General features: G+C 37.9%; 1 protein-coding gene across 1 annotated transcript in view; it reads right to left on the bottom strand.

The window, feature by feature from the left end:
* Window positions 1–17,485, bottom strand: part of TECR (trans-2,3-enoyl-CoA reductase) — a 722,978-nt gene that overhangs the window by 239,219 nt on the left and 466,274 nt on the right. Inside the window, exon 8 of the mRNA XM_044084549.1 lies at window positions 14,486–14,529. Coding sequence (XP_043940484.1) covers window positions 14,486–14,529 — 44 coding nt within the window. The remainder of the gene's footprint in view (window positions 1–14,485; window positions 14,530–17,485) is intronic.

Raw genomic sequence — 17,485 nt, 5'->3', positions numbered from 1 at the left:
ACGTCCAGAAAAAACGCAACCAGTAACCCGAGGATATAACCACGATCCACAAAATTTTCCTTTAAAACAAGTTTATTGCTCCAACCAGAAGTCTTAACACGATTTGTTAAGCGCTTTCATGTATACACATACACTTCATCAGAACAGAGTAAAATATCAAAGGCTGTGATTTAAATACTAAAAAAAACGCCAAAACATCCACCAGATTGAATGTATTAGACTTTATCAGCGTTTCTATTTAAAGCAACAGCATCTGTTTTAACCTAACAAGTCCTGCTATTGTGAATACTATTCACAATGCTCCAAGCACATATAATTCATGCTGATAGCAGTTGGATAACTTGTGAAAAATAAATGGATATTAGTAAAACACAATACAAACAGGACAAGCCTTTCAAATAAAAATAAAAGTGCATTGAGTCCCAGATTACATAAATAAGCATAAGAAGAAAAAAACAGTGTGTAAACACACACCATCCCTCATAACCATAAATAAAAACACTTTATAAATATGAATATAAAAAATACTAATTCCATATACAATGAACAATTCATACAATAATTATCAACAAATAATTTTTTAGTATATGTGTGCAATCGACTTGTCATAACTTTTGTGTCAGCTTGTGTTTTATAAAATATTTTTTAATTATTTTTATAAGTGGTTTGGTGGGGATCACCTCATTTAAACCTGGATGGCATGAAGCGTTGAGCTTCAATTGCCATTTAATTTCCTTCTCACCCACCCAACTTTTTATATCACCCCTCTTGGGTTGCCTTGAGCCATGTCCAAAATAGCAAACTTTAATTTTTTACACGTGTTACTACCCATGATCTGACGCGACAAAGCGTTGTTCCCATCCTGTTTTTTTATACAATACACATGATCGTATATCTTATTTTTAAGCTTCCTGTCAGTTTTTCCGACATAAAAACAGGGGCATGAACAACACATGGCTAAATAAACCAAATGTCGAGACTGACAATTCCCATTGGTGAACCAAATTTTGTTCTTGTTGATGTTCTTAAGTGTATAACAGTTCCCCTCAAAAATATACCCACATTGTGAGCAACAACCACATTTCTTAGTTCCTTTGTTGTTGTTAAATTTATTTTCATTTTGCTTACGGGATTTCAACTCAATAATTCTTTTGATGTTGAACCCAGTTTTATATACAAAAGTAGGCCTCTCAGAAATGTAGGACTTAATGTCCTCATCGCTAGTGATAATGTTCCAATTAGTGTTAATAATATCTTTAACCTTACCTACATGTTTACCATATTTTGAAATAAAGGATTTCGAAAATCTTCCGCCACTTTTACTTTTTACCAACATGTCATTTGTGTTGTTGGTCCCACTAACATGGGGATCCGGAAGGGATGTTGTAAACCCTTTCCCCAATAATGGAGTATATTTTCTACCCCATTCACTGACCACATACTGTGTCACATCCTTAATCATGTGTATGGGGTATCCTTTGTCTTCAAACATCTTCCCAATAAATTCCATTTCATGTTTCATCTTACTTTCCACAGATGTCATTCTTGCGGCCCGTATGCACTGTCCCTTCAGTATACTACGTTTCTGTGTATATGGATGTGTACTACTAAAATCAAGGTATCCACTGCTAAATGTGTCTTTTCTATATATGCAGGACTGAAAGGACGTGCCATCATTGTAGATGAAAACATCCAAATAATTTATACCAACTCTGTTAAATTGATATACAAATTCCAAAAAGGAGGTGGTATTGTTGATGTAGTCAATGAAACTTTTGAGTTGTACTGTGTCCCCATTCCACAAGATAAATAAATCGTCCAAGTAACGGACGTAACAAGAAACATGGAAGTGCCAAACACAAGCCACGAACGGCAGGCTCCTTCAGCCAAAGTCAACAAACCACAGCCTTCTTCAGCCAAGGTCAACGGACCGCAAAGAATTAGCAAGTCAAAACCAACAGCAGCTTCGCCAGTACTTTAAATATTTTATTCCACAAAACCAAGTTGCGTGAAACGCATAAATCGTTTTTCGTTTGAATCAGTGTTCAAACTTCATCAGACAAACATTGGTTTTCGCGCCAGTACACATTTAAGTAAGACCATGTAGTGATGTCATAAAACCTTAAACAAACAGTCATCCTGTTAAAATCAATCGATGTACATCTAATTTATACCTAAACCAGGTATATATTAATATAAAATTGTATAATTATTACATTAGATGTATAATGCCAACTCTTACAAATAGTTAACATTTTTAAACATTTTTTTAAAAAAATATATGTATATATACCCCCCTAAAGCCAGAGTACAATATTATCCTAATAAACCCTTCAGGGTTGTGTACTATGTACTATTGTGTACACGGATTCAAACGAAAAACGCTTTATGCGTTTCACGCAACTTGGTTTTGTGGAATAAAATATTTAAAGTACTGGCGAAGCTGCTGTTGGTTTTGACTTGCTAATTCTTTGCGGTCCGTTGACCTTGGCTGAAGAAGGCTGTGGTTTGTTGACTTTGGCTGAAGGAGCCTGCCGTTCGTGGCTTGTGTTTGGCACTTCCATATTTTGTAGTTCGGAGTTTGTGGTGCTTTGTACTATAGTTCCTGGTTTGTTCGGAGGGCCAGCCGTCATCCACGAAGGATGGATTCATCAACAGAGGGGGACTGTCTCTCACAGGGCAACTTAACACAGTTGCTTGAATTAATAAATAGACGTTTGGATACGCTAACCGAAAAAGTGGATAGCGTAAGCGTATCTAGCTAGCAGCAAGCTGTTTCAGCTTCTACAAGAATCGGGAAAAATAATTGGGGACAAGGAAACGGAACAACTAAAGAGAACCGAACATCGGCCCCTAATGAACAACCAGGGGAACGTATCAAGGGAAACACGAGGGCACTGGATGATGCCTTTGATACTGGGAATTGGCTTAGTAAGGAGCTTACTTTTGATGGAGAACAAAGTGTTGGTGCAGACGTAACTGATGCAGTAAGTACGTCCAGCTTAACAGAAAAGCTAAAAATGTTTGACGTGAATTTATTTAAAATGAAAAAGGCACAATTAGAACTTAATTATTTAAATAAATGTATCAAAGAAAGTATAGTACCAAAGGGACTTAGACTGTTTTCTTACCCAAGTGGGTTAGAATTCGGGTCAGCCTTTTTCAACGAATTGACAGGGTTATACAATCAACATGGATTGGAAATCCTAAGGTGTATGACCAAACATTATCAAATAGCTCTGGATGTACTGATAAAAGAAACTACTGCTTTAGAAAAGGACATTAAAAGTGATTTAAACTTTCACAGATATGAGTATGAGTTTGAAAGAACACTTACAAGTATCGCACAACAAATGGTAAAATTGAAAACTGTTAAACTTAAAAAATTAAACAGAGATTTAAAAGCCTATGGGGAGGGGTCAGCTTTCCCGAAGCCACCGAGTATACTAAACAACAAAAATGGGAGACCCAAAAATTCCCATCTTAACAAATTTTATGACTCTGAAAGACACACTTCAAAACACAATGACCAGAATCATAGTGAAAATGTTCAAAATTTAGACTTGGATTTTGAGGCTACTGGAGATGACTGTGTAATAGAAGAAGAACATGTCCAAGATGGAACCTTTAACAGAGGGAATAACACAGACTGGCACTCGGAAGAACACTTCCAGCAGCCTCAACGACAACAACAAAAAAACTACAGAGGGGGGAGGGGGGCCACTTGGAGACCACAACCAGGCAATGGACAGAGGAGACAGTACAATACCAGGAGTACGAACAAACAGTGGGACTGACACTATTAGAGACTATCACAAATCAAACTGGGGATTTCACAATTTACAATTTTACTGGATGCTACATTGATAAAACTTTAGTTGAACTTTTTGCTAAGGGATTAACCTTTGTGCCAACAAAGGGTTGTAATATAGTAGAATTACTGATTGACTTTAAGATGTTCATGCGGAAATTGAATTTAAACATCATGTTTGGTGGTGTAAACAATAACACCACAAATGAGTTACACGTGACTAGCAGTTTTAATCCACCACAGAATCCCTTACTATGTATGTATGAATACTTATGTGAAAATGAGTTCAGGAACATAGTAAGAAGACAGAAAAGGAACCAAAACATAAACATCACAAGAGAAGAAAATAGTCTTCTTCTCTCCCTTAGGAGTTTACCAATAAGACTGATGAAACCTGACAAAGGAGGAGGTCTAGTGGTAGTATACAATGTAGACTATTCCAGATCAATGTTAGCTTTGTTAGAGAAAGACACCTATGAAAACTCCAGTAGAAATGAATTAAACCAGGCCCACCAAAATATAAGATCAATTATTAATGACTTATATCTGGAGGGACTAATCAGTGTAGAACAAAACCACTACTTAACCATCCCAGCCCCAAGGATTCCAAAAATCTTTGGCATCCCTAAACTCCATAAAAACCTGAGAAATCCACCCTTCCGTACCTTGGTAGATGCAAGGCAATCGATAACATACCCTTGTGCTAAATTTGTAGATGGACTCCTAAAAAAATATATAGGAACCCAAAAACAGATCTTAAAAGATTCTTGGTCTTTCTTGGGGGATTTGCAAGACACACCATTTGACCCATCACTTCATTTTGTGACTATAGACATTTGTGATTTGTACACTTGTATACCACAAGATTTGGGGATCAAATGGGTAGTGGAGTTTATAAAATCAAAAGGAGCAACACAAAATGAATGTAGGATTGTGGAGAAATTATTGGATTGTATACTTAAAAACAACTTTGTTTCCTTTGAAAACAGGTTGTATGTGCAAAAGTCTGGGGTGGCAATGGGGTCCCCAGTAGGAGGTAGTTTTGCAAACTTGGTATTAGCATATTGGGAAACTACATATGTGTTAAACCAATCTTGGAGTACTGACATTCACATGTATAAGAGGTTTCTGGATGACATTTTCATTCTAACCAAAGGACAAGAAAAGGAAGCAATAGAGTTAGTTGACCAACTTACAGCTACCACAACCTTCCTTAAGTTTACAATGAATTTTGATAAAATGAAGGTAAACTTTTTGGATATTGAGTTAAATAAAACCAGATATGGTTATGTATCTAAGATACATAGAAAGGAAACCTTTTCAAACACCTACCTTCATTTTTCGAGCCAACACCCCCTTCACCAAAAGAAATCAGTGGTGAAGGGGCAACTTGTGAGAGCAGCTAAAATGACTACCTTGAACCAAGATTTTGAGACAGAATGTAATAATTTACACCTAATGTTTTTACACAGAGGCTATACAGCCAGTTTTCTGGAAGGTATTTTCAAGGAAGTAATAGGAAAAAGGGAAAAGGGAATTTATAAAGCAATTTAACCGTGGTATCCCAACAAGAGGGTGTTGTTAGTAGTGGTGACATCGAAATAGGGGAGGTCAACATAGAACATCCCGCTACAGCAGGGTTAGAAGTGGAAATTATTGGTGGAAAAGACAAGAATTACAATACAGCATTTATTTTTACCTATTGCCCAGAAGCTAGTCAGATTTGTTATACAGTCAGGAAGTATTGGTCTAGTTTGTCATTGGATAGGGAACTAGCGAAAACTTTAAATGACGGACCTGTTATCACGTACAGAAGAGGTAAGAATTTAAAACAATTGTTAGAAAGCAAAGCATATATTACTAAAAGAAAGGGCGGTACTAAGAAGTGTGGCTCATGTAGGTACTGCAGTTATACAACTTCTGCAGATAGTTTCACTATTGGGAAAGAAACATACCCTATAAAAGGAAATTATAATTGTAATAGCAAGAGAGTGGTGTATTTGGCCCAATGTGAAAAATGTCCGTCATTTTATGTGGGGAAAACGGACAGACGGCTTAGAGATCGGATATACGAGCACACTTACGCTATCAAGAAAAATAAAGAAAATGCTTTGGCAAGACATTGCAATATAAATACAGGACACACATTTAAATTCATGATTATAGACCAAGTACAAACAAACTACATGGATTTGATACATGAGAATGTGTTGAGGTTGTACCTTGAGAAAAAAGAATTAGAGTGGCAACTTCGTTTGACATCTTGTAGGGACCCAGGGTTAAACGAAGTTTGTTCAATTACCTGTATACTAAAATTAAAAAGTCTACTTAGGTAATATAACATCAGTTATTGTGGGATACATGTGAACGTTTAAAACATTTTAAACAACACAAGTTTATTAAAGTCAATAAATAAAAATTAGAGTTTATTATATCACTTACTAGTTATAGTTTAGGGGAGAAATGTAAACCATAAAATCAAAAGTAAGACAAGCCTTTATAGTAAAAAACTTTTGGCATAAGGTTGTTATAAGTTATTTATAAAATATTAGTTATTCATAAAATATTTGTTGTCCATTCACTTTGTTGTTATAGGTTTCCTTGTTCTAGTTACCATATGTGTTTAAGAATTTATAGTATTAAACAACTTTTTAACATTTTAAAAAATAAATGATTTTAAAACATAACATAGTACACAACCCTGAAGGGTTTATTAGGATAATATTGTACTCTGGGTTTAGGGGGGTATATATACATATATTTTTTTTAAAAATGTTAACTATTTGTAAGAGTTGGCATTATACATCTAATGTAATAATTATACAATTTTATATTAATATATACCTGGTTTAGGTATAAATTAGATGTACATCGATTGATTTTAACAGGATGACTGTTTGCTTAAGGTTTTATGACATCACTACATGGTCTTAACTTAAATGTGTACTGGCGCGAAAACCAGTGTTTGTCTGATGAAGTTTGAACACTGATTCAAACGAAAAACGCTTTATGCGTTTCACGCAACTTGGTTTTGTGGAATAAAATATTTAAAGTACTGGCGAAGCTGCTGTTGGTTTTGACTTGCTAATTCTTTGCGGTCCGTTGACCTTGGCTGAAGAAGGCTGTGGTTTGTTGACTTTGGCTGAAGGAGCCTGCCGTTCGTGGCTTGTGTTTGGCACTTCCATATTTTGTAGTTCGGAGTTTGTGGTGCTTTGTACTATAGTAATAAGAAACATGTTTCATCCAGTCAGTGTTGAAAATAAACTCTTCTTCCCAGTCCAGGAGTACCAAATTGGCATAAATGGGGGCACATGCTTGTTCATACTTTATGTACTGCATATTCTGTTACTACATTTTATTCTTAACAGAATTCTTGACTGAAGGCTATTAATTTGTACTGAAACATTCCTTATATATATATATATATATATATATATATTTATTTATTAACTGGCTATGTCAATGTATCAAGCCTGGCTAACTCTCTCTAGAATGTGTAAAAATCTGTTAACCAGTTTACTGTGTAATTTAATTTAATCCTGACTTGCGCGCAGGATTAACTGTAACCTGTGGAACTTGTTTACTTATGTAATCTCTGTAAATAGTCTGTTTGTAATATGTAATGCTGGTATTATGTAATGCTGTATCTGCTTACCCTTGGAGCTTTTCTCCCCGGGCCTCCGCTGAAAATGGACTTATATATATATATATATATGTACATACACACACAGATATACAAGTCCATACTCTTCTGCCTCTCTGTATCCTGACTCACCCCCATAGCTCACTGATAGTTTTCTTAGGGAATCTTGTCACTTCTTTTAGTCACTCACTGTGGGTGTCAACCTGCTATGCTCAGGCATACTTGATATATTGCATATTCTGGTACCACATTTTATTCTTAACAGTATTCTTGACTGAAGGCTATTAATTTGTACTGAAACATTCCTTATATATACTGCGGTGGTGGTGCTGCGGTAGCGTTACACTGTTAGACGTTTCCAGTTCGATTCTCAGTTTTTGCGTCTTCTGTGTAGCAACATGTGTGAATGGGCGTTCCTTCGTTGAAGGTTGTGCGTTAGGCCTGGCAAGCCAGTACGTAAAATTCTACTGACAGTCATTAGCGGACCAGAGTTCCGCTTTGTGACCCCTAACCGGGAAAAGTCAAAAGACACAAACAAACAAACATATATATATATATATATATATATATATATATATATATATACACACACACACACACACACACACACACACACACACCCACACACACACACACACAGATATACAAGTCCATACTCTTCTGCCTCTCTGTATCCTGACTCACCTCCATAGCTCACTGATAGTTTCCTTAGGGAATCTTGTCACTTCTTTTAGTCACTCACTGTGGGTGTCAACCTGCTACGCTCGGGCTCACTTCGCTCGCCTCCCACCCCTCATATTTCTTTTGTACCTAACCACTTGTCACCTCCTCCCCTTCCAGTTCCTCCCCAACACTGCACCTCATTTCCTGCATCTATCAGAAAATATAGCTATCTTACCACCATTATCAAAAATATTAGAAAGAGTAGTTCATACTCAACTTATGCAATGCCTCCAGAATAACAACCTACTCTCCACATCCCAGCATGGCTTTAGACCTTCCCACAGCACCATAACAGCATTATCATTTACCAACATAGTTAACCACCACAGAAACAAGGGTCCATTTACTTCTTCCATATTCTTAGACTTATCAAAAGCCTTTGACATGGTTAACCACAGCATGCTTCTTGCAACTATCTACCCTAAATATAAGTCCCTCCTCTGTATCATGGTTTAACAGCTATGTCAGATCGACAGCAAGCTGTCCTACAGCAAGACCAATTGTCCCCCCTGCTACCAGTAACTATAGGAGTCCCTCAAGGGTCAATCCTCGGCCCTCTGTTGTTTTCCCTATTTACTAACCAGATATCTTCATCCTTGTCAACTGCCTCCGCAGTACAATATGCTGACGACACCACCCTTATATGTGCCATCCCCACAATAAGTGAACGACAAACCCTAACCCAAAACACCTTCACCCTAGCCGAAACCTGGTTCACTAACATCAAACTTCTTCTTAACCCCAAAAAAAACAAACTAATTCTCTTTGGCCCAGGTATATCTCCTCCCCGAACAACAACTTCATCATCAACTCCAAAGAAAACATTCAAATTAGTCCAATCACACATGCCAAACTGCTAGGCATAGAGATAGACAATAACCTGAAATTCGACATCCACATAGCACACACCATTAAGAAAGTTAATAAAAAGCTAGGCCTCCTCTACAGGAACAAACAGTTTATGAATAAACATACCAAAGTCACCATCACTAGGACTCATCTCCTATTCACCCTCCTCTACACCTTTCCCATCTTGATTAATCTACGCCAAACCGAACTGAATAAAATGGAATCTTGCTATAATAAGATTGCCAAGTTTGCATCTAATGCTTCTTACAGGTCCCACCACTGTATCCCTAAAACAGCTTAACTGGCTTGAGTTGCCTCATATACTCATGCTCAATCAACTCTCTACAGCTCACAAGCTCTACTACCTCACAGAGTTAACCCCAGTACTTCAGCATTTAATACAGCCCCACATTACCACTAGAGCCCTGCGATCTAACAGTCAGAACCTAATAACTGCCATCCAACAAAAAAAAGCAACATTGGTAAATCACTCTTTGCCAGCACCATTGCCAAAACCTGGAACATACTTACCAATCCATACATCTTCTAGCACCTCCTTCAATCATTTCAAAAAACTAATTAAAACCCACTACTTAACTAACTGGCTATGCTCATGTTACACTCCAGGTTAAATCTAATTGTGTCACATGTTCAGATAAGTATAAACAGATTTGCGCTAAAAAGCTTGTAAACCCAGATACTGGCAAAAAAAAAAAAAAATGTATTTTTTTTAATGTTTTTGACTATGTACCTCAATGTTTTTACTATGTACTTCAATGACTGTCTACTGTACTAACTAAACTGGTAACTTCTAACCTATTATGTATTAAAATCAATTGTATGTTCTATATTTTGTTCTCTCATGTACTGCATTCTATTGCACTGTGGGGCTTTTCTCCCCGGGCCTCCTCTGAAAATGGACCTGTATCCAGTCAGACTTTCCCGGTAAACAAATGTAAATATATATATATATATATATATATATATATATATATATATATATATATATCTATGCTTTAATATGGCTGCATGTCTATGCCTATGCAAAGAGAATACTGCATTTATGTCGAACTTAAATGCAGTTTGACAAACACAGTACTCTCTTTGCATAGGTGTAGAAATGCAGCAACCTAATCTTACAGTCATGTTGTTCCATATATTCAACATTACTGCTGCTTTACCCGAAGGAAAGATTTGCAATGCTCATCACAAGAGAGACAGTAAAGACATTCCTAACCCAGCTGGTAAAATAGATGCCTCCTGGGTATATCATAATACTGTACAGCAAACTGCTTTTAAAGGGCTTGCTCACATGGATCTTGGTGATGGGGTCATTTCATGAGCAGGTATTATACCCTGCTTGTAGGGTGGTGAATTCCATCTGGAAACTTAAGAAATAATCTAAGTTCCTAGAAATATAAAGTAATTCCACTTCTGAGTCTATTCATTTGATAGACCAAGAACTGACTGCAATGCACAGTATGGTGCTACAGAACAGCATGACACTTGACTTTACCCTCGCATCTAAAGGGAGCACCTGTTCTCTCATTCAGACAGTACTGCTCTTCTGCTCCCGAAAACACCAGTGCCATCTGTAGTCACCTAGAAATAATTCAAAAAGTTGCTGAATATTCACAAGGCAAAGATGCTGGTCCCCAATGGACACGGTTAACCAACCTTTTCTTTGGATGGGGAGGTTTAAAGTTTTTCATGCTTACAGACATAATAATGTTAGGCTTACTTCTCTTTATGCTTAAAGTATGCATTTTAAAATTGTTAGAATCTAGAAGAACTAAAATCAAAACTGTCCCACTGACCACTATTAATAAAAAACAAAGTACAGTAGAATAAGAAAATAAACTGTTGCAAGACTTTAGTAAGATATACGACAATCTATATAAACGATCTGCAGAATGTAAAAACATACATAGCATTGAATGTATTACTGATGGTTATTTACAGTATTCACAAAGTATTTCTGTTCCATCACGATGTAGGCATGTTTTCATTGCAAATAAGACTATCTTTTTAAAACAACTGTGCACAGATTGTGCACGTTAGGGACAGAAAGAAACAGATGTGAAAAATGTCTAATAGCAAGTGAAAAAAAGCCTGCTTACCTGAAAACTTGTAGTCATTGTCCAGTCATACAAATACATTACGAGTCAGGTGAAGTTATACAGCAACAGGTGTGTGTGTGCGTGTGTGTGTGTGTGTGTGTGCGTGTGTGTGTGTGTGTGAAGGGTGAGAAGTTCAGAGAAGGGAAAAATGTTAGTGCATACATTTCATTTCTAATGTGCTTTCATAGGTTCATACTAGGCTATCTGCCCTAGGGCATTTATAAGCCTAGCCAGAGTGTGTTTGGCTTTCGCCACCCATTTTAAAATTAATTTTGCTATGCCCTTTTTCGAGGTTAGTATACTGTGCCTCTAACAGTGACACAGAAGTGATACCTGGGGTAAACCTATGATCCCCCATCCACTCATCAAGACTCCTCTTGAAGAGAGTCAATGAGGGACTCTGCCTAACCTGGACTGGGATTTTATTCCAGAGTGAAGGGAGCCTCTGGGTTATGAATCTGTCCCTCCAGCATGTCCTATTTATTTCAGTGCTGAGGTTCAAGTCTCTCGAGCGCGTAGCTCAATGGGATTTGGATTTTCTGAGGTGCAGCATGTCCATTAATTCCGGGTTGTACATGGCTTTATACCTTGAGTGCCCTTCAGTATGCATCTATTACTTTGCTTCCTGCCCAATATTAGCAAATGCTGAAAGGGTAAGAAAAATGTTGCAAGCAGAAAGTTTTATCATGGAATTTGGAACTCATGCCTAATATGGGACATCATAAACAAGCGGTCAAGAGATCTTATTTAGCAAAATTAATGCTGCAGTGTTCATCTCTAATTAGTCTGCACAGGTTTATGACTGTTACGATAATGCTGCTTTTAAAGAAAAAAGGTATAAAATAGTACAATTCTTGTAACTTGAGGAGACAGGCTATTGACATCCTAGTGTCCCAAGTCCATGACTTTCTGTGCAATAAAGGAGATTGTTATTCTCTGCTGAACTGTCTCATGTGAAAATTATTTAGTACACTAACACCTGCCAGCTAAAAGGGAAAGGTCTTCAGGTTTAAGACCTTATAGGTGAGGGAGGCTAAAAGTAGGATGCACCTTTCTCACAGTGGCAGCTTAATTACTTATCTATATCTCTTCAGGCCCGAAAAGATGGAACAGAAAAAGCGAGGGATAAGCTGGGTAGATACTACAGAATTCCCTTGGCCTAAAACCATGACATGCATTGAATACAAGGAACTTAGTTTCCACCCGTGCATGAAAAAGTGATGGAACAACCAACATCGTCACAAAGTCCTATTAAAAATATATACCATCAGCTTTTAGATAATTTCTTAGTAAACAAATCAGCTTATGTGCTCAAGTGTCTAATACCAAAGGAATTGAACATGGCAGGAACTGAAATCAAACACAGAGGAATGCTCAGAATGTAGAACCATGTATGTCAGACGGTACAGGTTTTTAAGAATTAGCAAGCATTAAAATAATCAAAAACACCTAACAATTTTTAAACATGCTTTCCCCCCCTCTGTGTCAACAGACAATTCAGCCTTTTTCAGCCCATTCACTTTGCCAGTGCAGGTGAGTCTTCTGCACCTAAGGGAAGAACAGTCTGAAGGCAACTGTCATCTAGGCAGCCACAGCAGAGTTTGCAATCTGACCTGTCTCTCAGAGTCAGACAATGAGGGCATTTCTACTGGGCACAATCCCTATCCCTTTGTGGTTGATATGGGAGCTTTCATCACAGAATGGATGTGCTATGCCCTCCCCTTGCATGTGCGTACTTCTACGTTCTACTCCCATCCACATGCTCAAAAAGGACTACCATCATTAACCTAGTTGCACAATGTCCATGTCCCTGGGTCTTTTCTTGCCTTCATGGGTAATCACATGAGATTCCAGCCACCCTTTCCTCCCCTCCCTCCCCCATCTGGCTCCATAAGCTTCAGAGCCACTACATGAACTCAGGTCATTCGGGCAAGGCTTTACTACTTCAGATCACTGATGCTCTTTAACTAAGATGACCTCCATAAGCTCCCAAAGAGAAAAAAAAATTAAGCACTCTAGTGCAAAAGGCTGTTGCTATACTTAAGAGTAACCACTCAACAGCTAAGCAGAAACACCCACAACCTCACCTTCTATAAACAGGAAATGAAGACTGACTACACTAAAATGGTATTTTTTGACAACAAAATGCAACAGTCAAAATCTCAAAAAATGCAAGGAAAGAAAGCTGTATGGATATTGTGCAAAAGTGTTTAGTCACCTGAGAAAAGGTGAACTAGGGCACATTAAAGGATAGAACTTGCTTAATGTACCATGACTTTTTGAAGTGTATGTTTTAATTTAAGCATTATCAAGACTGTCTTCTAATATATAAATAACATGACCAAAAGAAACACAGGCATTTTCGGGGTACTGCAAAGATAAATCCTGCAGTGTCATACATTCCTGGTGCACATCCAGGGAAGGGGAGATGACAGGTTTAAAGCTATGAACCACATTAAAGAAAACATATTCAAAAGAAAAGATGGCTAAGATAAGGAATTCCTTAAAAAAGAATAAAAAAAATTTCTAATGATTTTGTTTACTTACGAGGAAAACAGAGTAAGAAAAAATGACGGTTTTAAGTAATAACAAGTAGCAATGCCACCAAAATACGTGATGGTATGGAGTTAAATCTCAAACATATCACATGAGCAGAGGTGTGAGTCTCAGGATCCCCACCACTGCAAAATTATATAATATGGGAGGAATGAGTGGCCTTAGCTCTTGTGCACAGGTTTATTTTGATGGCACGGACTGGATTTAAACCTTATATTTATGTCTGCTCGTCATATCAACAAACCAGTATTTTATCTGTATGTATGTATGTATGTATGATGCCTACTTTTTTGTAACTAAATGGTGACAACTTTATTCAAGAGTACAGCAATCTAAAACACAACAGATGCTCTGACTTCTGGTGTATTCCTGATTATATGACAAGGCATGACCCATGCTGCTTCCAATGCAAACGAAATGCACATTCATTTATGCTTTTCTAGAGAAGGGTCTCCAAGGTATAAAAATCCTACCTTCTTCTCCAAGCCCTCTCAGGCCTTCAGATGAAGCTAGGAGATTATCATCATTACTGTTAATTTCCAAAATGTATGGCCTATTTTGTAACAACGCTGTTACAGTTTTTATGTATGTTAATGTTGTGCTGGTCTTGTACTTTATTAGTGCAGTTTATTTTTAGCTACCCCATAAAACTATACTACTTTGTTAATTAATTAATTCACTCTAAAGAAAAGCATTATGGACATTTTTGATTTAATTATATAAGCAAGCGACCAAACATTTTTAAAGCAAGACCTATTTCAACTACTTGCACAAATCACTTACCAAGAATATTATAAGAGCTATTTGCACCTGATCTTCTCCATAACCTGTCAAAAAAGAAATAAAATGACAAATGATTAATACTGAAACACAAGAATCCAGATTAAGAAATCTTTGTAATACAAAGGCTCAAAAATGCTACAAATGGGACTTCATTGCTGGACAACATTAACACTGCTCGCCAATAAGTCAACTCTGTTTAAGCATCTAATAAGATCACATTCTGTCCTTTGGCAAAGTCATTTCAACCTTTACCTGAGCTTCTGTAGATGACGGTTCATACATTACTGGCAGTGCACCATATACAAAGTCAACACTGATGAAAAATGTCGGTGGACCACTCTCCACCACCTACTCCAACATGAACAGGGCATGGCAGAAGAAAAAAAATCGACATTCACAGGAAAAACTGCCAGGATCTTCAAAAAGGTCATTAAGTCAGCAGTCAGAAAATACAGAAACTATTACGAGCTCAAAATGGCCAATGATATAAATCTTTATTCAATTACATTAAAAAAAAGCAAGCAACATCACCTATTTCTCAAAACTGATTCACAATGATGCCATCCATTCTGCTATCAAAGAAGCAGCTAATATCCTAGCCAATAAATTTAGTGTGAACTTCACCTCACCTGATATCAAAATTGCCTCTTGATTAAATTACTCAGTACTTGACCCCATCCACACCAAGAACACTATAGTGCAAGTCCATTCCAGTAGTCCTTTCAAGAACAAAGAACACCATGCCTCTGGGCCATAACAACAGACCAGGAAACTTCATGATTATCATCAAATATAGCCTCTTAGGGCCACTCTGGTGGCACTGACTGTGATCCAGGTGATCTAGGTTTGATTAGGGTCTTGGGAGAATGAAGGAACAGTGAGGAGGGATGGATGTGCCCATCCTGGGGGGAGGGTGTATGTGGTTGTCTCCTAATGTTGATCTGCGATGGAGGCTAGGGACATTGCCAAAGCAGGTGTATTTGGGAGGGGCAATGAGACTTAGCTGAACTGCCACGAAGGCAGGGTGATACATCAAGGATCCTACATTGCATGACACCCCCAGGACCGTACTACATTGCCACAAAAGGGCAAGAGAAATAACAGGGTATGCCAAAGTGAGACCCTCCTGGACAGAAGGTCAGACATGCTGAGTCCCATTTCATGTGATCCATGACTGGCTCTAACGATTACCGGAATAAGTCCGAGGGGGCATGGAGTAGCTAGGTGTCCTGGCGTGGATAGGGCATGAGGGCTGGGCCAGTAATAATAAATGAAGGGTGGGAGGAAAAGGCAAAATAAATGTATAGCTTATGAGAACTTGCATTAAATTTTTTTAACACGAGTCTTGCAATTGGCTAAAACCATGAAGCCAAGAGAGTAACCATCATGATTACCCCTACGCAAGGGAATTACAACCACCAACCCTGGTAATTTCAGAGCCATATGACTCACCAGCCTTGTTTGTAGGGCCACAGAATGTATCTTTTCTGTCCTCAAACTTCAAGATTGATATTCTCCTCGAGTCACATCAATTTGGCTTTTTTTTAAAGGCAGGATATGTCTTCTTAACCTTGTAAACATCTCTTGACAATGTAACTGAAGCAGCTACTGGCCAAGACATTCAATACTATGACCCATGTGGTCATCACTGACAAACTGGTGAACCTAAACATCAATCTCCATGTAATTAGGTGGATAGCAAACTGGTTGCCTGCCAGAACACATGCTGCTAGAGTTGCGGGCATCACCTCTAAGTAAAAATTTCACAAAAATGGAGTTTCCTCAAGGCTTGATGCTGGGTTCTCTTTTATTTGGAATTTATTTCTCTGACATGAAAGCCAAAAAAATCAAATTGTCCAAAAACGTGCAATCTGCTAACAATTCTGAAAGTACACGTGTGTAAGTAAACTTACCACAGCAACAGATATTCAAAAGATCACTACTGCAGTAGCCTTAGCTATATTTGTTATATCCCGCCAAGGATACAACAAGCTGGCCAGCATCTAAAGCTTCAGGTTACCTTACATGTGCCCAAACCATTAGTTCAAGTTGAGCTGACCAAAAACACAGGTTTGGGTGCTAAGCCCTTCAGAGCTTTCATGCCAAACGAGAGAGGAAGGCTGAACCCTGAAATGACAATGCTAGGAGCAAAAAAACGTGTCCACACACAACAACCAAAAAACAAGTACGGGTGGAGTGAGAGAGTGGCTACTGCCTTGTAAATATGTGTATAGAGGGCCAAGCTGCTGCTTCTAGAACACTTCTAGAATCCAACCCTTTCCAAAAAGCGACTGATGTATCCCAAGGACCTGTTAGACTGGGCCTTGACCCTGCATAGAACAGTTTTGTTGTGATGAGTATAACAAAGGGTAACAGCCTGAAGATAACCATTTGGATATGAGGTTGTCCGTTCTTACCTTGACAAGAAATGAACAACTGATCTGAATATCTGAAAAATTTAGTTGTGTCAAAATGTACCAGAGATGTCTGTGGACTCAACAACAATAAATAACACAGACAATATAGCAACCCAGTCCAACTTCCACTTTATAAACACTATAACCTCTCTTACTAAACAAGACTCTTCCACCACCCTCATTATCCAAATCTCATCTAACAGTAAAACAATAACGTTCTCTTTCCACCCAGTCCTAACTACTACCATAGAAAAATATAAAGCCTCAAACCACAGCAGGCTTTGGCTGATAACCTGCCAAAAGAATGCGTAAATCTCACTGTCAATGCTCTAGCCTTTCCGTTCTCTATACTAATTAACCAGTCAATAACAGAAAGCCATGTCCCAACAACCTGGAAAAAAATGTTTTCATAACACCACTACATAAATGAGGAAATTCAACTAAACCTCACTAAAAGAATCACAGGCCTAAAGCAGACGCCCTATGCTGACCGTCTAAAAAAAACTCCAGCTATACTCTGTGGCATATCGTCTACTCAGAGGTGATCTCTGCTTAACATACAAGGCCATGTCAAACCCTGAGC

The sequence above is a fragment of the Protopterus annectens genome, chromosome 9.part0 (genome assembly GCF_019279795.1).
Source record: "Protopterus annectens isolate FY-2018-M chromosome 9.part0, PAN1.0, whole genome shotgun sequence".
NCBI lineage: Eukaryota > Metazoa > Chordata > Ceratodontiformes > Protopteridae > Protopterus > Protopterus annectens.
The sequence above is the reverse complement of the archived record's forward strand: the minus strand, read 5'-3'. Positions and strand labels throughout refer to the sequence as shown.